Source organism: Oncorhynchus tshawytscha, unplaced genomic scaffold (assembly GCF_018296145.1).
Source record: "Oncorhynchus tshawytscha isolate Ot180627B unplaced genomic scaffold, Otsh_v2.0 Un_contig_447_pilon_pilon, whole genome shotgun sequence".
Classification (NCBI taxonomy): Eukaryota; Metazoa; Chordata; class Actinopteri; order Salmoniformes; family Salmonidae; genus Oncorhynchus; species Oncorhynchus tshawytscha.
This window is the reverse complement of record NW_024609818.1, coordinates 294,987-317,266: the sequence shown is the minus strand read 5'-3', so window position 1 is coordinate 317,266 and position 22,280 is coordinate 294,987. Positions and strand designations below refer to the sequence as shown.

General features: G+C 46.5%; 2 protein-coding genes across 2 annotated transcripts in view; both read right to left on the bottom strand.

Moving 5' to 3' along the window:
- Positions 1–978, bottom strand: part of LOC112241306 (bromodomain-containing protein 4-like) — a 62,710-nt gene extending 61,732 nt beyond the window's left edge. Inside the window, 1 exon segment of the mRNA XM_042318872.1 lies at positions 843–978. The gene's annotated coding sequence lies outside the window, so the exon portion shown is untranslated.
- Positions 979–4,495: 3,517 nt separating this feature from the next.
- On the bottom strand, positions 4,496–22,280 carry akap8l (A kinase (PRKA) anchor protein 8-like). The gene is given in 15 exon segments (XM_042318907.1): positions 4,496–5,522; positions 5,646–5,741; positions 6,076–6,206; positions 7,812–7,917; positions 8,447–8,588; positions 10,854–11,010; positions 14,373–14,403; positions 14,495–14,526; positions 14,617–14,743; positions 15,511–15,701; positions 15,734–16,071; positions 20,801–20,936; positions 20,939–21,010; positions 21,493–21,531; positions 22,134–22,280. Coding segments are annotated over 15 exon segments (1,821 nt in total). The 5' UTR covers positions 22,159–22,280; the 3' UTR covers positions 4,496–5,324.

The following is a 22,280-nucleotide window of genomic DNA, read 5'->3' as shown; positions in this document are numbered from 1 at the left end:
ATTTATAATTTGTCAGAAATGTCCAGATCAAGTAGCTCATGTCAGCTAACGTTTTTTTTTAATATAGATCTTTTAGCCCATAGTCATTTTTTTGTCACTCAAATATCACATGAATACACATTAGATATGGCAAAATGTGTAGAATGGCAAGAAATGTGCTTTACAACTGCAAAATATTATTTGCACGCCATGACAACATGTGTAGAATTGCAGGAAATAAGCTTAAAACCTGCAAAAGTTTGGGACCCCTGGTCGAGAGATACAACAACTAGTCATGATCGCTGTCAGCATTTTTCTGACAGCTCCGTACGTAAACACCCTTTCAGAATACAACTTGGACTGTGACGTTATTCTAGAAAAAAAACTACGTCGTATTTCACGTGCTTTCAGCGCCACGGAGCGTAAAATACGCCCCAAACCAGGCGTAACTTCTGTCAAGAATACGGCCTACGGGGCTACAAACAAACAACCTAGCTAGCTACTAACGTTAGCCTGCTACCGTCCCCCAACTACCGTGCGCAATGACAACAGGGAGTGCCCATGCCCCTGAAAAACACCGTTAATGTACCACCAAGGAGCATAGAGAACGAAAACACAAGATGTGCAATAAACTGCAAATCAGGTAACGTAAATACAGAGAATATTCATCTTCCCGTGCGCCCGCACCGGCGACAGGCCTGTGATAAGACAGTCCATGCACCGCTAGGCACCTCGCGCACTGACACCAACCGAAATACTGCACCGAGTGTGGTTCTGAGTGTTTTATCGGATTCCTGAGATTGAATGCCTTCGTTTACCCTACCGGTATCGGTGGAGCGACACCCCAAAACACGTTTATTTACCTTTTTCTGTCGGTTGTCAGCGCGCGCAGGTCTTCCTCACCCCTGAATCCAGAACAAACAGCCCCGTTCGACGTCAGTGACGTCAGACGTAGGGGGAACGTCAGGACGTCATTCGGAGGAATGTCACCTCTCCACGAACGAATCCCCTCTGTCTCCCGGAACATGCAATACCATGCAATAACTTCAAACACTGAAAATTATTATAGACAAATTCCCAATATACACTGGTCTGCATAAATGGCCATACATAGCATCACAATTAATTGCCCTATTATCGCGTAACCACACACGGTCAATGGACTGGATAATTTATTGTGATAGATATTGTAACAATTGCATAATTTCACCTTCTATAAATCACAATCGTATAAACTATAGGTTCTTAATACTCTTATAATAAACTCATGTTATGGTAAATTCTACCTTGAAGAAACGCAATTAATTCCACCTATAGTGGAGTGAGCCCTCCACCTAGTGGTCAATTAATCACAAGTATGGTAGTATCAGAGAGGAAAAGGCGAAGTGAGAGGTTTACTCCGCCCAAAATGTATACACGAAAATAATGCCACGAAGTGAGAAATGTTTGTTTGGAGGTCAATTAGTGTCGAATTTGTCATTGCTCATTTGCTACGTCAACAAAACATGTCATTTCTCATTTGCTACGTGAGGCTTATTTAATCAAATAGAAGTTTGTTAATGGTTAAATTGTTCATGAATGCACTGATATGGACCCACATGGCAATTTTTTTTTATTGGAGTTGTGCCTGTTGTCATAGCGATAGAAGACTCATCATGGATATAAACCGTTTTAGCATTGCCATTGAGGGCTTCCACCATTTTGAAGTAGACACCTGGGGGGTGATTCCTATGAATTGGGAGCGGTCCGCTAATGAAGAACAAAAATAACTACTTCAAAATGGAGATAGCCTCAATGGCGCTGCTCATGCCCTCACAGACACTATAGTGGCACAGATACCAATGATGAATCTGCTATCTATCTTTATGGACTGTTGTTCACACATGTTTCTGCCCTGACATTGGCTAATAGGGTTTGGCCAGCAACCAAAATGTCCCTGGTTCGAATCCCAGAGCCGGCAAGGTGAAAAATCAGCCGTTCTGCCGATTAGCAAGACGGTTAACCCTCAACAACTACTCCCGGGACGTGGATGTCGATTAAGGCAAGTCCCCACACATCTCTGATTCAGAGGGGTTGGGTTAAATGCGGAAGACACATTTCGGTTGAATGCATTCAGTTGTGCAATTGACAAGGTATCCCCCTTTCCCTTCCCACCTGATCTCGACTTCTCCCACCTGTCTTCCATCTTTAAAGCGGTCACTCAAATATCTTGTCAATATAATAGACAATCTTTGGTAGTATCAATCCTCTGAGTTCAGGTCTTTCAGATCAAAATTATAGGGACAGGCAGTGTCTGATCCTACACTGAACAAAAATAGAAACGCAACATGTCAATTGTTGGTCCTATGTTTCCTGAGCTGAAATAAACGATCCCAGAAATGTTCCATAAGCACAAGAAGCTTAAATCTCTCAGGTTTTGTGCACAAATTTGTTTACATCCCTGTTAGTGAGCATTTCTCCTTTGCCAAGATAATCCATCCACCTGACAGATGTGGCATATCAAGAAGCTGATTAAACAGCATGATCATTACACCGGTGTACCTTGTGCTGGGGACAATAAAAGGCCACTAAATGTGCAGTTTTGTGACAACACCACACATTTCAGTTGAAGGCATTCAGTTGTACAACTGACAAAGTAACTCCCTTTTTTAATGTCAAAGTTGTAAAAAAAAAGAGCACCCCATGGTGGAAGTGGGGATATGGTATGGGCTGGCATAAGCTATGGACAACGAACACAATTGCATTTTATCGATGGAAATTTGAATGCAGAGATACCGTGACAAGATCCTGTGGTCCATTGTCGTGGCATTCATCCGCTGCCATCACCTCCTGTTTTAGTATAATGCAAGGCTCGTGTCGCAAGAATCTGTTCACAGTTCCCGGAAGCTGAAAACGTTCAAGTTCTTCCGTGGCCTGCATACTCACCAGACATGTCACCCATTGAGCATGTTTGGGATGCTCTGGATCGACGTGTTCCAGTTCCTGCCAATATCCAGCAACTTCGCACAACCATTGAAGAGGAGTGGGACAACACTCAAGGCCACAATCAACAGCCTGATCACCTCTATGTGAAGGAGATGTGTTGCGCTGCATTAGGCAAATGGAAGTCACACCAGATACGGACTGGTTTTCTGATCTACGCCCCTACCTTTCTTTTAAGGTATCTGTGACCAACAGATGCATATCTGTATTCCCAGTCATGTGAAATTCATTCGGCCCTAATCTATGGATTTATTTAAATTCACTGATGCACAGACCACTTGTTCCTTCCTTTCATTTGATTCATGGTCGTCACAGGCAACAAGATTGTATTATGCAGAGTTACATTAAGACGAGACCTTAAAGTAGCAGAAATAACAAAGCCTGCTCCTGTTTCAGTAAAAAGCCAAGGGATGGGACTGCAGAAATATAACCACTCAAATTCACAGAGCTATGGATGCAAGGACTGACCATCCATGATATCAAAATTATAGTTTTAAACATTGGAGTAAAACAAACTTATATTTTGGATTCTGATAAGGTATGACAACTGAACTAAAAGCTCATGGAGGCATTTAGAAGAGATGTTCATGAATTAATGGGTACACGTTCATTTAGAAGAGATGTTCATGAATTAATGGGTACACGTTCATTTAGAAGTCCAAAAATGTATGTAGTAACTGCCAAAAGCCCCTTTAAACAACATACTACTTTGATCAGGGAAAGGGGGATACCTAGTCAGTTAAACAACATACTACTTTGATCAGGGAAAGGGGGATACCTAGTCAGTTAAACAACATACTACTTTGATCAACATACTACATTGATCAAGAAAGGGGATACCTAGTCAGTTAAACAACATACTACTTTGATCAGGGAAAGGGGGATACCAACATACTACTTTGTCAGTTTAAACAACATACTACTTTGATCAAAAGGGGATACCTAGTCAGTTAAACAACATACTACTTTGATAAGGGAAAGGGGGATACCTAGTCAGTTAAACAACATACTACTTTGATCAAGGAAAGGGGGATACCTAGTCAGTTAAACAACATACTACTTTGATCAAGGAAAGGGGGATACCTAGTCAGTTAAACAACAATGTACTCAACAAATATGTCTTCTGCATCTGCATCTGAATCAGAGAGGTGTGGGGGGGCTGCCTTAAATCAACGTCTTCAGCGCCCGGGGTACAGTGGGTTAACTGTCTTACTCAGGAGCAGAAAGACAGATTTTTACCTCGTCATCTCAGGGATTGGATCCAGCAACCTTCCGGGTTACTGTCCCAATGCCATCCTGCTGCACCCAATGTGAATGATTGGATTTACAGTGTCGTGTTAAGGTTGTCCTGAGCCTTTGTGTGTAAAGAAAGAATTTGACCCTTGACCGTATTCTAATCTAAACCCAGAACATCAACCAGTCTGTTTGTGCGATCATGCCGACTATAATTCTTTGTCATGTGTCTTGACAACAGCAATGGAATTGTCAAAAGCACAAAGATCTGAAATCAGCTCAAAGAAACCAAACCAACAGAAACATTTTAAACATTTATTCTCATCTGTCCAAAAAGAACATGGATGACAACAGCAACCGTCTGTAAAACTAAATCCTGCCAGGCCTTTCAATCTAAACACACCAACAAATACATTTCAAATAAGTTTTGCACGTTTGGGAGGAGTCGATAAGAGACGAACCAATCAGCTCAGACTTCCTAGGAATCTAGCTATGACGGACAGGGAGTGCGTCCAGTAGTAATACCAGGTAGGGGGTGTGTCATATTAATAACACTAAGTTCACGGTCCTCTACCCACTGAAACATTGTCAAAATATCCCAACGCAGACCGACAGATTCAAAGGCACAACAAAAAAAGTCTACTTACACAGAAGAGAAAGTATATATGAAAACAGATGTATCAGAAGTATATTAGTGAGTATCGGTTCTGAATGGAGGGGGTGTAAGTATAAATGAATCTGATTGGCTGTTTGTGGAAGGGGTAGAGTGGGATTGGCTGGACAGGGGAGAGAGCGCTGTATTAATTGGTCCAGAGGGAGGTCAAAGGGTCATTGAGGGTAAAGGTCACTCTATGACGACCACGTCAGCATCCTCATCTTTCTTCTCTACCGCCACACCCTCATCCTCTCCTCCCACTCCTTCATCCTCCTCTTCCTCTCCCAGCTCTCCTTCCACTCCCTCATCCTCCTCTCCAAACTCATCTCCTACTTCAAACCCTTCCTCCTCTTCCTCTCCTACCTGCTCCAGCTCTCCTCAGCCTCCCCCTCACCCTGCGTCTCCTCCTCACCCTGCGTGTCCCCCTCTCCTCCCACTGGCTTCTCTACTTGCGCCTCTTCCTCCCCTCCATCTGCTACCGCCACTCCCCCTCCTCCATCTTCTCCTCCTCTACCCCATCAGCCCCAGTGGCCGCCTGCGTTGTCTCTGGCCCCGCCTCTTCCTTGGTGGTCTCCGCCAGGCTCTCATTGGTCAGCTCAGCCTCTGACACCTCCATAATCATCGAGTCCTCCGGGTCCTGGTCATCCTGGTTACCGAGGAAGGGGTTCTCACCCTGCAGAGAGGAGAGAGGAAGGGCAGGGTCAGAGAGATTGTGAGTGAATGAGTGCGTGAGGCACAGAGAGTCAGTGTTTCTAAGGTGGGGTGGGGGTTCTGTGTGAGATAGGCGTTTGTATACCTTGAGGTAACTCTCCAGCTTCTTTCCAATGATTTTGTGGTTGAGGATGCTGCGAGCCACTGACAGACTGGCCCTCTTAGACTGCTCCATCATACCCTGGGGTCACGCAGGAAGCAAAGGTCACACAGGAGTCAGTGGGGGAAAGGTCAGGGAGGGCAGAGCAAAAAAAATTTAATAAAAAAGTACTTGTTCCTCCAAATCTTCTGTATCCAACCAAGCAGGTTTATATTGTATAGTGGCCTGGTCTCATCCCGCCCCTAGTCAATATACACTGAGCTGTGTAGTGACCTGGTCTCATCCTGCCCCTACAGTGAATATAAACTGAGCTGTGTAGTGACCTGGTATCATCCTGCCCCTACAGTCAATATACACTGAAATGTGTAGTGACCTGGTATCAGTCACTATACACTGAGCTGTGTAGTGTACTGACCTTGCGGTTGAAGTTGTGGTCGGGGGACTTGAGGTGTTTCTGTATGACGTAGAACTGCATGGGGATGAAGAGGTCACAGGCTGCACAGTGGGCTGCCTCCACCTTCTTCATGAAGTGTTCCATACCCAACTCTGTTACAGTGGAGGGAGAAACAGGGAAACAGTTGGACCAGCAGAGAGGAAAAACACAGGAGAAAACCTTTACAAATCCACCCTGTTCCACAGAAGAGTAGCACACACACACACACACAGTGCGTACACATGGTTTCCCTTAGGAAAACGTAGCGCCGGATATTTGACCGGCAGCGTTTTCATCTACCGAACATTTAAAGACATGTACCAGACCCATATGCATTGGTTGCATTATCTGATTAGGTCGTCCGCCCATGGTTCAGTAATAAATAATAATAATTACATTTAGATGGTAATTACCTCGTAACCGATGATACAATACATAGGCGGGGTGTCCATAAGGCTCGGGGGAGGCTCCCCCCTAAAGTACATTTTAATTGCCAAAAATGATATATCCTAATTAGCTTTTTATTGATCCGTTTTGTCAGCAGAGTAGGCTATCATGTAAATGTCCTATTAAAAAAGGTTCTACTATGGTCTCCAGTCTCTCTCTGCTAATGTCTCCAGTCTCTCTCTGCTAATGTCTCCAGTCTCTCTCTGCTAATGTCTCTAAAGTCTGGTAGAATTGCATGAAATGTGTTTATGAAAAAAAGGCCAACGTTTTCCTGTGCTAAGAAAAGAGAAAACAAATGTAATATAGTCGCCTGTGTCTACACTAAGGCCGACTATTAGGCTAAATGATGTCTATCCAATCACCACATGAGGAATAGTAAGCTCTATAAACACTAGTCTGCAAATGCGACAATACATGGAATGTTGTGTTATAAATGGGAATTTAAAAACTTGGGAATTCTTCAAACTTTAAACCTGAAAGTTGATTTGAAAACCAATAGAACAGGAGAAAAGGGGCTACTGGTTTCAATGGCAATAGGAAGTCTATCAGATAACTGCCTGCTACGTCTGGTTGGATTCTGGCTACTTTGAAGCGAGGTAAGACATGCCTCAATATGTAGTAAAACATATTTCACAGAATGAAGTACATGTTTTCAAAAGATTCATACGGCCTCCAGCTCATTACAAAGTAGATTGATGTTGCGATTGTTGCGCAATAACTGGTCTTTTTAAACGGACATGTTTTACTCCATCAGCAACAAACAGCCGCCTGATCTTAAAACCAGCAACAAACAGCCGCCTGATCTTAAAACCAGCCGCAACAAACAGCCGCCTGATCTTAAAACCAGCCGCAACAAACAGCCGCCTGATCTTAAAACCAGCCGCAAAACAGCCGCCTGATCTTAAAACCAGCAGCCGCCTGATCTTAAAACAAACAAACAGCCGCCTGATCTTAAAATCCAGCCGCCTGATCTTAAAACCAGCAAACAAACAGCCGCCTGATCTTAAAACCAGCCGCAACAAACAGCCGCCTGATCTTAAAACCAGCAGCAACAAACAGCCGCCTGATCTTAAAACCAGCCGCAACAAACAGCCGCCTGATCTTAAAACCAGCCTGATCTTAAAATCAAACAGCCGCCTGATCTTTAAATCAGTTTTTATTCACTGGTATTTTCATTGGTGGGAAAGTTCAAATGCATTATGTCACAATAGCCTGCTATTAGCGACAAACGGAAACCCTGGTAGACACCACAAACACACTGCTGTCCTTACGCCTGGTGAGGTCCTGTTCCTTGTAGACTTGACAGATGGCAGCACAGTGGTTCTCCATCTGACTGGTCCTCTGCTCCGTCTTCTTATACTTGTTGTTCAGGTACTCCTGGTGGGGACACAGTAAGAGGGGGGGGGCTGCGCTCAAAACACACGGGAATCTTACAGAAGATTGAGTGAATGTCCCCCATCTGCATGGGTCTGCCTGTGTGTCCCCCCATCTGCATGGGTCTGCCTGTGTGTACCCCCATCTGCATGGATCTGCCTGTGTGTACCCATCTGCATGGATCTGCCTGTGTGTACCCATCTGCATGGATCTGCCTGTGTGTACCCATCTGCATGGATCTGCCTGTGTGTACCCATCTGCATGGATCTGCCTGTGTGCACCCATCTGCATGGATCTGCCTGTGTGCACCCATCTGCATGGATCTGCCTGTGTGCACCCATCTGCATGGATCTGCCTGTGTGTGTCCACCTTTGATTGGGTGTGTCTGCCTGTGTGTCCGCCTTTGATTGCGTGTGTGTGTGTGTGTGTGTGTGTGTGTGTGTGTGTGTGTGTGTGGTGTTTGGACCTTTGAGTGCGTGTGTGTGTGTCTGCCTTTGTGTGTGCGCGCACGTGCGTGTGTGTGTCTACCTACCTGTAAGAAGTCTGTGGTGGGTTTGGACAGCTGACTGGACAGGAACTTGAAGTGATCTTTGTGGAACTTGCTCTCCAGGTGAGCTGCCATGTCCTCGTGGTAGAAGGAACGGAACTTACACACCGAGCACGCGAACGTCACCCTGTCGACCACACAGAACAGCAGTCAGACCACAAGCCTGCCGGCCCAATCAGAGGCAGATATGTTGGACGGTGTGGTGAGTGAAACTACGGCTAAGTGGTTAGTGTTGAGTAATGCATTATCCCCCCCCATCCATTCACAGAGACAGAGGAAAGACTACAGGAGGTCATTCTGCCCTCAGAGAATATTTAGGAAAAGAAGGAATGAGAGGAGACAGAAGGAGGGAAGAAAGAGAGCGGGTGGGGAGAGTAGACAGGTCATTCTGCCCTCTCTGAGAACATACAGAGAGGAGAGTAGACAGGTCATTCTGCCCTCTCTGAGAACATACAGAGAGGAGAGTAGACAGGTCCTTCTGCCCTCTCTGAGAACATACAGAGGGGAAAGAGGAGAGGAGACAGGTCCTTCTGCCCTCTCTGAGAACATACAGAGGGGAAAGAGGAGAGTCAGGTCATTCTGCCCTCTGAGAACATACAGAGGGGAAAGAGGAGAGTAGACAGGTCATTCTGCCCTCTGAGAACATACAGAGGGGAAAGAGGAGAGTAGACAGGTCATTCTGCCCTCTCTGAGAACATACAGAGGGGAAAGAGGAGAGTAGACAGGTCCTTCTGCCCTCTCTGAGAACATACAGAGGGGAAAGAGGAGAGTAGACAGGTCATTCTGCCCTCTCTGAGAACATACAGAGGGGAAAGAGGAGAGTAGACAGGTCCTTCTGCCCTCTCTGAGAACATACAGAGGGGAAAGAGGAGAGTAGACAGGTCATTCTGCCCTCACTGAGAACACACAGAGCCCTCAGAGAGTTTTCACCACTTGACTTGTTCCACATTGTGTTTCAGCCTGAATTTAAAACGGATGACATTTATTATTGTCACTGGCCTGCTGCACACAATGCCCCATAATGTCATAGTGGAATGATCTTTCATGAAATTTTTACAAATGTATTTAAAATGAAAGCTGAAATATCTTGGTTCAATAAGTATTCAAGCCCTTTGTTATGGCAAGCCTAATTAAGTTCAGGAGTAAACATGTGCTTAACAAGTCACATAATAAGTTGCATGGACTCTGTGTGTAATAATACTGTTGCACAGTAAATGATTTTGAATGACGACCTCGTCTCTGTTCCCCACATGTACAATTATCTGTAAGGTCACTCAATCGCACAGTAAATGATTTTGAATAACTACCTCATCTCTGTACCCCACACGTACAATTAAGTTCAGGAGTATCTGTAAGGTCACACAATCGCACAGTAAATTTAAACCACAAAGACCAGGGAGGTTTTCCAATGCCTTAAAGGGCCCCGATTGGTCAATTTTAAAAAAAGGGAAAAAAAGCATATGCTGAATATCCCTCTGAATGTTATGGTGAAGTTATAAATTACACTTTGGATGGTGTATCAATACATCCAGTCACTACTAAGATACAGGCGTCCTTCCTAACTCAGTTGCTGGAGAGGAAGGAAACCACTCAGGGATTTCACCATAAGGCCAATGGTGACTTTTACAGTCACAGAACTTAAGAGGAAACGGAGTATGGATCAACAAACGTTACTCCATAATATTAACCTAACTGAAAAGGAAGCCTGAACAGAATTAAAATATTCCAAAAATATGCATCCTGTTTGCAACAAGGCACTAAAGTAATAAAAATTGTGGCAAAGCATTTCACTTTTTGTCCTGAATACAATGTTGTTTGGGACATATCCAGCACAGTGGTGGCTGCATCATGTTATGGGTATGCTTGTATTAAGGACTGGGGAATTTTTCTGGATAAAAAGAAACGGAATGGAGATAAGCACAGGCAAAATCCTCGAGGGAAACCTGGTTCAGTCTGCTTCCAACAGACTGGGAGAGGAAATCACCTTACAGCAGGACAATAAAACACAAGGCCATATATACACTGGAGTTGCTTACCAAGACGACTGAATATTCCTGAGTCACAGTTTTGACATAAATCTGCTTTCAAATCTATGTCAAGACCTGAAAATGGTTGTCTAGCAATGATGAACAAGCAAGTTGACAAAAAGGTTATTCTAACATGTAATGGACAAAAAAGAGAGAATTAAATCCATTTTAATCCCACTTTGTAACAGAATGTGGAAAAAGTCGAGGGGTATGAATCCTCTCTGAAGGCACTGTATTTAGGAAAAGAAGACTCCGTATAATAACGCTGACCTCTGAGAAAGAGGAGAAGATATGTAAAAGGACAGACAGAAAAGAAAGAAAATTAGACGAAGAGAAATTAAGAGATGTATTTTGTAATAACTGACCTCTGGGTTTGACTTTTGGGTGTTAGTGTGACCCCTGACCTTTCCAGGAAGCCGCCCCTCTTCCTCCTGTTTTTGGGGACCTTGTCCTGGGGAGGAGTCTGTTTCCCTGTCTGGAGCTTCTTCTTCATCTGAGAGATCTCCTCCTGCATCGACACCACTGGGGAGAGAGGAGAGGTTACAGTTGGAGAGGAAGACGGATGGAGAGACGGGGAAAGAGGGGGAGACGGGGAAAGAGAAGGAGGGGAGACGGGGAAAGAGAAGGAGGGGAGACGGGGAAAGAGGGGGAGACGGGGAAAGAGGGGGAGACGGGGAAAGAGGGGGAGACGGGGAAAGAGGGGGAGACGGGGAAAGAGGGGGAGACGGGGAAAGAGGGGGAGACGGGGAAAGAGGGGGAGACGGGGAAAGAGAGGGAGACGGGGAAAGAGAGGGAGACGGGGAAATAGCGAGGGAAAGGGAGAGAAGGTTTTCGTGTTGGAGGGGAAGGGAAAGAGGGAGGAGGTGACCGGGAAGCAGGCAAGGGAGGGAAGCAACGAGAGGGGCAGTCTATTGAAAATTACATCTAGAGCTATGAAATGTCTCCCAGCTTGAATAAAAGAAGAGGAGCAGGAAAGAGAGACTGTCGGTAGGTTTGCATTGACCCAGGTTCATTTGACAAAAGCAAAAAGGCAACAAAAAAATTCTAAATACAGAAACGGCAGCTAGGAGAAATGTTCTCCGCTCAACAATCTGTCGTCCAACTTTCTTTATAGCGGAAAATCAAACTTCTCCACAAGTACAATTTTTAAGGTATGAGGGGCATGTGATGTCATCACGTAACAAACTATAAGCTAGACTCCACATTTAATTCTAAACACTTGCTTAATTCAAGCTTACTTCAATTTTTAAATTTCTATTATTTTCACTGCATCAAGGATAGCATACACAGACGTTTCTGCTTTTGCAGCCATCTTCAGTGTGTAGGTTAAAAAAATATCTTCAAAACAGTATTTGTAGGGAACAACCAATGAGCAGCAGGTGCTTCTAATCAGGGTTGCCACTCATCTGCCAATCAGGGACGAGGCATCTCTGGCCTTCCTGTTTCACCATCCAATTATTTCAGATCTACAGGAGTGCAAGTTTCACCATGGCGACACTTTGGCATATGAGAATTATTGCATTCTGTCCATGCTGGCTTTCGCAGGCCACCTGAGACAAGAAACAGACAGGAGGGAGGGCAGACAGGCCACCTGAGACAAGAAACAGACAGGAGGGAGGGCAGACAGGCCACCTGAGACAAGAAACAGGCAGGAGGGAGGGCAGACAGGCCACCTGAGACAAGAAACAGACAGGAGGGAGGGCAGACAGGCCACCTGAGACAAGAAACAGACAGGAGGGAGGGCAGACAGGCCACCTGAGACAAGAAACAGACAGGAGGGAGGGCAGACAGGCCACCTGAGACAAGAAACAGACAGGAGGGAGGGCAGACAGGCCACCTGAGACAAGAAACAGACAGGAGGGAGGGCAGACAGGCCACCTGAGACAAGAAACAGGCAGGAGGGAGGGCAGACAGGCCACCTGAGACAAGAAACAGGCAGGAGGGAGGGCAGACAGGCCACCTGAGACAAGAAACAGACAGGAGGGAGGGCAGACAGGCCACCTGAGACAAGAAACAGGCAGGAGGGAGGGCAGACAGGCCACCTGAGACAAGAAACAGGCAGGAGGGAGGGCAGACAGGCCACCTGAGACAAGAAACAGGCAGGAGGGAGGGCAGACAGGCCACCTGAGACAAGAAACAGGCAGGAGGGAGGGCAGACAGGCCACCTGAGACAAGAAACAGACAGGAGGGAGGGCAGACAGGCCACCTGAGACAAGAAACAGACAGGAGGGAGGGCAGACAGGCCACCTGAGACAAGAAACAGGCAGGAGGGAGGGCAGACAGGCCACCTGAGACAAGAAACAGGCAGGAGGGAGGGCAGACAGGCCACCTGAGACAAGAAACAGACAGGAGGGAGGGCAGACAGGCCACCTGAGACAAGAAACAGGCAGGAGGGAGGGCAGACAGGCCACCTGAGACAAGAAACAGGCAGGAGGGAGGGCAGACAGGCCACCTGAGACAAGAAACAGGCAGGAGGGAGGGCAGACAGGCCACCTGAGACAAGAAACAGACAGGAGGGAGGGCAGACAGGCCACCTGAGACAAGAAACAGACAGGAGGGAGGGCAGACAGGCCACCTGAGACAAGAAACAGACAGGAGGGAGGGCAGACAGGCCACCTGAGACATGAAACAGACAGGTGGCCTGTCTGCCCTCCCACCTGAGACATGAAACAGACAGGTGGCCTGTCTGCCCTCCCACCTGAGACATGAAACAGACAGGTGGCCTGTCTGCCCTCCCACCTGAGACATGAAACAGACAGGTGGCCTGTCTGCCCTCCCACCTGAGACATGAAACAGACAGGTGGCCTGTCTGCCCTCCCACCTGAGACATGAAACAGACAGGTGGCCTGTCTGCCCTCCCACCTGAGACATGAAACAGACAGGTGGCCTGTCTGCCCTCCCACCTGAGACATGAAACAGACAGGTGGCCTGTCTGCCCTCCCACCTGAGACATGAAACAGATAGGTGGGAGGGCAGGCAGGCTACCTGAGACATGAAACAGACAGGTGGGAGGGCAGGCAGGCTACCTGAGACATGAAACAGACAGGTGGCCTGTCTGCCCTCCCACCTGAGACATGAAACAGACAGGTGGCCTGTCTGCCCTCCCACCTGAGACATGAAACAGACAGGCGGCCTGAGACATGAAACAGACAGGTGGGAGGGCAGGCAGGCTACCTGAGACATGAAACAGACAGGCTACCTGAGACATGAAACAGATAGGTGGGAGGGCAGGCAGGCTACCTGAGACATGAAACAGACAGGTGGGAGGGCAGGCAGGCTACCTGAGACATGAACCAGACAGGTGGCCTGTCTGCCCTCCCACCTGAGACATGAAACAGATAGGTGGGAGGGCAGGCAGGCTACCTGAGACATGAAACAGACAGGTGGGAGGGCAGGCAGGCTACCTGAGACATGAACCAGACAGGTGGCCTGTCTGCCCTCCCACCTGAGACATGAAACAGATAGGTGGGAGGGCAGACTAAATAGACCATGGAAACACCTCCAAGACACTAGTTGGGAATGTGTTGTTTGTTTCTATGACAACACAGTTCCCTGGAAACGCACCGTAGCAGGCCATTGTCCCATCTCATTACAATGTTTCCTAAATGTCCACTAATTAGCATTACTTTAAAATCACTGGGCAAGTTCATGGAGACAATTGATAGTTGTTTTGTGAGGAGGAGAACAGGGGCCAGTAGATGAAGAGAGGAGGAGAACAGGGGCCAGTAGATGAAGAGAGGAGGAAGAGGAGGAGAACAGGGGCCAGTAGATGAAGAGAGGAGGAGAACAGGGGCCAGTAGATGAAGAGAGGAGGAGAACAAGGGCCAGTTGATGAAGAGAGGATAGTAGGAGGTCTAATAACAGAGGAGATGAATCCATCTTACCTTTCTCTCCATCAGCTGGGGCTTTGGTTGCCTGGAGAGGAGAGAAACGAAATGAGTACTGACACAGACACACACACACATGGTCACACAGATGTGTTGGTTAAGTCACAGCAGCTCCTCACCTCATTTTCTTCACCGTTGTTCTCTGCTGGTTCTGTCAGAGAGACAGACAGACAGTCAGGTCAGACAGTGCATAGGGGTAGTTACTGTGTGTGGACATTGTCATCTGTTCTGTGTGTGGTACCTTCAGCGGTCTCTCCACCTGCGCTCTCTGTCTTGTTCATCTTGGACTCTGGTTCATCTGCTGCGGTCAGAGTCTGTTTTCTCTTCTTCTGACCGTCACGCTGACCACCACCAGGCTGCTGCTGCTGCTGGGGGATATCATCATCACGTTGGTGACGTGGCCAGTGACACTGCTTCTTCAAAGTCAAATATCTTGAAAACATGATTGCTGACATGCAAAACATTTTGGGACTATCAGTGGACTAATAAAACTTTTTTTCCATCTTTAACTTGGATCCCTTCACCATTACTATAATAGACTTTTCAATAGATTCTCAAAAGGAACTTTTCAATAGATTCTCAAACGGAACTTTCCAATAGATTCTCAAAAGGAACTTTCCAATAGATTCTCAAAAGGAACTTTCCAATAGATTCTCAAAAGGAACTTTCAGTGGACTCCCTGACATATCTCCACTATTACCATAAGGCCTCCATCAGGGGCAGAACCAGGCAAAATAAAAACAGAAAATAAAACCCAGAGAACGGACATTATAATGGAGTTTGGTCCAGATCTCTGCTGGGTGGTGTTGGTAGGGGCCACTATTTCTTGGAGCAGGGCAGTTTCCTTTCAATGGGAACAGGGGGACAGTTCGGTTCAATCAAAGAGGCATTTGTGGCTATATTGAATAGGGACTGGGGGCGATAGTATGATGACCAAACTATGAGTTTGGGGGGGGGGTAGTTGTCATGTCAATTATATCCACGCCTCCCCAGTCCCTTAGCACTGTAGGCAGGGTAGGGGAGCGTTTAGGGGGTACGGGGGTTGATGAACAGGGGTGGGGGGGGGTTGGTAGGTAGGTCATCATGCCCTGCTGTGGGGCTGGCAGACTGGCGGGCAGTACGGTAGGGTACTTACTCGGTTGAGGGGCCTCTTGCGCCCGCGCTGGTGGCCTCCCTGGGGGCCCCCTCCAAAGTGGCGCCCTGGGAAGTCCTGGTGCCCAGGGACCCGGCCCTGTTGAGCGGACTGGTGGAAGGCCCCGGTCTGGGGGCATGCGGTGACCCAGGAGGATGGGAGCTTGCCCCTACCCCCAGGGGAGTGACCGCCACCTCCCGGCCTCCTCCTCTTCCACCCATCCTACCACCACCTCCACCCATGGGAGTGGGGTCGGATCTGCGGCCTCCAAACCCTCCGCGGCCTCCCCCCCTTCTCGGGGAGCGCTGGCCTGCTCCGGCCCAGCTTCCTCCTCCTTGGCCACTGGAGAAGGAGTCTCTCATGTTCTGCCGCTGCATCTTAGCAGCTCCGTAGGAGGAGGAGCTGTCAAAGCCTGAGCCTAGACCACCACCTCCTCCGAAGCCTGAAGCTCTTTGGGTCATGTCCCCTCGGCCATCGCCGTAACCATAGCTACCGGATCTGTAGAGATCCCGGGAGGGGAGGGAGGAGGGGCCCCGCGAGTCGAAGGACTCGTATTGGTCAAACCTGCGAAAAGGGGGAGGGAGGGAGTGGTAGAACGAGCAGAGAGTGAGGGAGGGAATCTCTCTTCCCCTCCTTTTACTCCTCTCTCTCTATGACATGTTTCCCCCCAAGATGATGAGCCACATTAGTGATGTCATAATGATGCAGAATGTTTCTGCCAATCCCAACGCTGCTGAGTCTTGATGTAGGCATTCATGGCAGGAAGGCTTTTCTCTGTCAACATTTGGTTTACACACATTTGAGCATTCCCCATTTCTCATCCACCCCACCCTTCTCTCTGAGGTCAAAGGGGGGGTTGGTTGGTACCCCAGTAGTGGGGGAGGGGGTTTACTCCCTTTCTAGTCAAGATGAAGTCTCACCGTGTGGGGTGGAGGTGGGGACAGAGCTGGAGCTGTACAGAATATCAGGGTTGGTTCATGGGTCACAGAGAGACAGACAAGAGCAGCCTTATAGAAACAAGACTGTTCCATGTGGCAAATTGCATGTGGGGGTGATTAGACTGTACCACAATACAGGGGGGGGGGCATTTAGTTGGTGTTCCTTGTGCATTTACAGGGTGGGGCCTCAGCCAAAATATGACCTTGGTTGTTGTCACCGGCATTCGTTCTCTCCCTCCTCCCCCCTCGAGCAACCTCCCGCTCAGACACAGAGAGTCAGGATGAGGTGGACATGTTGGTGTATTTGTCTGTTCTGAGTCAGATAGATCAGACAGGGGGAGTGCATTTGGGGGATCTGTGGGTGCTGCACTTCTACCTCCATGACACGGGGGGGTAGAACTATAACGACCTGCTGCTGACTTCCCTGTGTCTGGGAACTGTGACTGTGGTGGTGAGGGATCTACCTGGGTATATGAATGGGAATCCATAAGCATGACAGTATAATGAAGACAAACCAACTACACCCAGGACAACATACTGAGTGGGAGGAGCCAGGGTGAGGCTCATCTCTCTAGTTCTGGGTGGGAGGAGCCAGGTAGAGGCTCATATCTCTAGTTCTGGTGGGAGGAGCCAGGTAGAGGCTCATATCTCTAGTTCTGGTGGGAGGAGCCAGGTAGAGGCTCACCTGGATAGTTACCATCATTACTTCAACAACAGTTAAAACCCCCTAACTACAGCTAGCTACTTTCTGGTTTAGACTAAACCTACTTGTGTTACCCAAACTAACGGACTGGAATTGGAGAAATAGACTACTTATCCTTAACATGTTATGTTTCAGCAAATTGAAGCAATACGTATCCTTGAGGTCTGAAAATCCCCATGGGGGGAAAAAAAATGGTTCCCAATTCAACAAAACCAACCTTATGAGTTTACCCTTTAAATCAAAACGTTTCCCCAACCGAAATACATTGGATATTTACCCTGTAACCCTTACCGTTACATCCTACTCATGTCCAGGGGGAGGGGCTAGCTAAGGAGGGCGGGACAGGAAATATGTGGGTGGCATGTAGTGATTACAGGGAGAGGCTGTGGAGCAGCATTGTGAGGTGATTGAAGCAGGGAGAGAGAGGCTATGGCAGCAGCATTGTGAGGTGATTAAAGCAGGGAGAGAAAGGCTGTGGAGCAGCATTGTGAGGTGATTAAAGCAGGGAGAGAAAGGCTGTGGCAGCAGCATTGTGAGGTGATTAAAGCAGGGAGAGAAAGGCTGTGGAGCAGCATTGTGAGGTGATTAACTTCTCTAGGATAGGTGGCAGTATTTTCATGTCTGGATGAAAAGCGTGTCCAAAGTAAACTGCCTGCTACTCAGGTACAGAAGCTAAGATGGATTGCATATTATTAGTAGATTTGGATAGAAAACACTCAAACTTCAAAAACTGTTTGAATCATGTCTGTGAGTCCAACAGAACTTATTTGGCAGGTGAAACCCCAAGGACAAACCATTCAGATTTTTTTTTTTTTGGGGGGGGGTGTCACTCTTTTCAATGGATTTTCATTGGTAATCCAGATTTGTAAAGGGACTTTCTTGCAGTTCCTATCGCTTCCACTAGATGTCAACAGTCTTTAGAAATTGGTTGAGGTTTTTCCTTTGAGAAATGAAGAAGCAGCACTGTTCAGAGCGAGGCTAGAGAGAGGTGTACTCTTTGTTAGAGGCTCCACTTTGTTTTCCTCCGGTATTGAACACAGTTAATCCCGTTTTAAATTTTACCTAAAGTTGTTTTAGGAAAGTAGTTTGAAATGTTTGGACAAAGCTTACAGGTAACTTATGAGACATTTTGTAGTCATGCTGTGCGAGATGGAACCAGTGCTTTTCTGGATCAAATGCGCCAAATAAATTGATATTTTGGATATATATCGACGGAATGAATAGAACAAAAGGACCATTTGTGATGTTTATGGGACATATTGGAGTGCCAACAGAAGAAGCCCGTCAAAGGTACGGCATGAATTATATCTTTATTTCGGCGTTTTGTATCGCGCCTGTAAGGGTTGAAATATGATCGTCTGTGTATGTTTGCTGGGGTGCTGTCCTCAGATAATAGCTTAGTTTGCGTTCGCCGTAAAGCCTTTTTGAAATCTGACACGCTGGCTGAATTCACAACAAGTGTAGCTTTAATTTGGTGTATTACATGTGTGATTTCATGAAAGTTACATTTTTATAGTAATTTATTTGAATTTGGCGCTCTGCATTGTCACTGGGTGTTGGCCAGGTGGGACGCTGGCATCCCACATATCCCAGAGAGGTTAAAGCAGGAAGAGAGAGGGTGTGGCAGCATTGTGAGGTGATTGAGGTGTGAATAGAAAGGAGGATTGATATGGAAAACAGCTAGCTGCAGATGTGTGGAAAACACAGGAGAGGTGCAGGTCAGATGATAGAGTGTATGTATAGTGGTGGAAAGGCAGACTACACAACTGTGTGAAGGTGCGTGATTGATCTTGAGTGCAAAGACGTGTGTGTGTGGCGAGTCGAAACCAGGGGAGGGTTAAGGTGTTAGCTTGCTTCAGGTCAGCTGGTGTTAGCTATAATAGTCGGCTAGGCGAGTGTGGCGAGTCGAAACCAGGGGAGAGTTAAGGTGTTAGCTTGCTTCAGTTCGGCTGGTGCTAGCTATAATAGTCGGCTAGGCGAGCCGAAACCAGGGGAGAGTTAAGGTGTTAGCTTGCTTCAGTTCGGCTGGTGCTAGCTATAATAGTCGGCTAGGCGAGTGTGGCGAGTCGAAAACAGGGGAGAGTTAAGGTGTTAGCTTGCTTCAGTTCGGCTGGTGCTAGCTATAATAGTCGGCTAGGCGAACTGAACGAGTGTGGTCGCATACTCCCTTAACCTCTTGAGCTTACTTGAGACGCAGACGTCTCACCTAGAGCTCTAGAAATGCACATGCGCGACGCTATATGCTAATGGTATTAGTTAAAACGCAAACGTTCATTAAAATACACATGTTTGGTATTAAAATAAAGCTACAGTCATTGTGAATCTAGCCACCGTTTCAGATTTTTAAAATGCTTTTCGGCGAAAGCATGAGAAGCTATTATCTGATAGCATGCAACACCCCAAAAGACCCGTAGGGCATGTAAACAAAAGAATTAGCATAGTCGGCGCTACACAAACCGCACAATAAAATATAAAACATTAATTACCTTTGACCATCTTCTTTCTTTGCACACCTTGATGTCCCATAATCAATACTGGGTCTTTTTTGGATTAAATCGGTCCATATATAGCCTAGATATCGATCTATGAAGACTGTGTGGAAAACGGAAAAAAAGAGCGTTTCATAACGTAACGTCATTTTTAAAAGTTAAAAATTCGACGATAAACTTTTACAAAACACTTCAAATACCTTTCTAATGCAACTTTAGGTATAACTACACGTTAATAAGCTATAAAAATCATCAGGAGGCGATGTAAATTCGATAGCCTGCCGTGTGGAAAAATGTCCGGAGAAAAAGGCAGACAATGCCTCGGGTCGGTGGTCGGAGAGAATCGGTTCCCTTTGGGCGGATCTACCAAGAATCAATTCAGATTCAAATGAGGAGACTCTATAGATCCTGTGGTAGCTGTAGGTACTGCAAGCTTGGCCAAATATATTACGGTTCACCTTTAACAATTCATGGGAGTGGCGCATGGATACTTTTTTCCATCTCCAGTGATCAGATTTTCCTGCGCTTTTCGATGAAACAGACGTTCTGTTATAGTCACAGCCGTGATTTAAACAGTTTTGGAAACGTCTGAGTGTTTTCTATCCACACATACTAATCATATGCATATACTATATTCCTGGCCTGAGTAGCAGGACGCCAAAATGTTGCGCGATTTTTAACAGAATTTCAGAAAAAGTAGGGGGGAAGCTTAAGAAGTTAAAAGACCTTCGCTTGAAATATGAGAAATGCAGCAATAGTCTGTCCATTTTGAGGCGCCATAGCCAGTATACACTCCCTCAAAATAGTCAAGAGTTAATCTAATAACTCATGGAATATCAAATGTTTACGGTTTTTTTTGCAGAGGAGATCATAGTCAATTTTACACATAACTAAGATGTCTTGTGCAGTATTTCTCAATTAAAGTATTGGCTTGAAAACCAATCATCATCTCTCGTTGAATGACAAAGACTTTCCTGAAGAATCGATACTGTTTGACAGAACAACCCAGGGGGAAATGTACAGAAGACCACAAAAATTTCACAATGTCGTCATGATATATGCACGAGCTGTTCCGGACACTTTGGACTGAGGAGCATGTGGACACCTTTACCAGCCAGGGAAAAAAAGTTTGTGCATGTCAGCTAGAGATCTGTGTGTGTTACCTGTCGCTGCGCCCCCCACCCTTCATGCCTCCCTCCAGCTGGGTCAGCATGTCAAGGCGTTGGTTGATCTTAGCGATGACAGCATCTGCACTGGTCCCCGTCGACAACAGAGAGCTCCCAGAGAGACCCTCTTGTGCCCCCCTCCGTAGCCCCCCATCCCTGACATGGAGTCCTTGTAGCCCCCTCCATATGGGTCATAGTTGTCTGAGCCTCGGGGGAGAGCAGAGATGATTTTAAGGTGAGGATCACACAGTTTACAGGCAGGGGAGGTGTAGCTAGCTAGCAACCTGAATAAAACATGAGCCAAATCATAGGCTACCTCGTTTAAATTCCAATAATTTTGATATGGGCGCCTTTGGCAAACTGCATTTTGTAAATATGATAAGTCAACACAATCAATTATGTTTAAAGCACAGGAGGCTGCTGAGGGGAGGACGGCACACAATGTCCAGGAACAGAGCGAAAGGAATGGCATCACACCTGGAAACGATGTGTTTGATAAATTCCACTAATTCCACTCTAGCCATTACCGTGAGCCTGTCCTCCCCAAGCAAGGTGCCAGCTAACATTCTGTGGTGTAAAGTGTTACTGTTTATTCAACTAAAACCGCTGGCACATAGTCTTGGGCAATTCAGATATGTAATGTTCCAGACTGGTGTTAACAGGTTCAGTACGTTCTCTCTCTCTCTTACCTCGGCTCCCCGACCCTCCTCCCCAGCTCGAGTATCCTCCTAACAGATTAAAGAGAGGTTTCAAATTAAAGGGTTATCTACAAGCACTCCAAGACGGGTTGTATAACGCAATGTGGCATATCAGAATAACGTACACACGCGTGGCATAGCTAGTTAATGAATTCACACGGGTGAACGTTTGACAACAAAGAAACTAGTTATCCCGCTAACTTACCTGGCAATCATAGCTAGTTAGTACGTTAATGTTAGTTACATACACGTGAAGGGCTGTGGGGAACGTATTCTCTGGAGGGGGAATGTAGAAAAACGGCATATGGCGGCCATTTTCTTCACGCTATTGTGAGTTCAAGTCGTGGCAGACGGACTCCATTTTAATGAGATTACACACCAAGACTGTGGCGTTATCTTTCTATATAAACCACAGCTAGCTACGTATTACATGCATTACCGGTTCTGTAAAATGACAATGTATAACGTACAAAATAACGTTACTATTTTAGCTTGCTAGCCACCTTGAATGGCTAGCTAACGTTAGCTTGTAAGTAATTAGCTAGCTAGCCAGCTGACGTTAATAATATAACATCGTGAACATGAATAACCTAGTGAAAATATAAACCCATTGGAATATTTTTGATACATACCTGAACTGTAGCCACGGCCTTCCATAATTTTGATGATATGTTATTGTTGTTGACGGATTTTTAAAAAATACATATAAAGCTAGCTACTGTAGCCGTTAGCAAACCAGGAGCAACGGACACAGCAGTGGGCGAATATGTTTAGCTAGG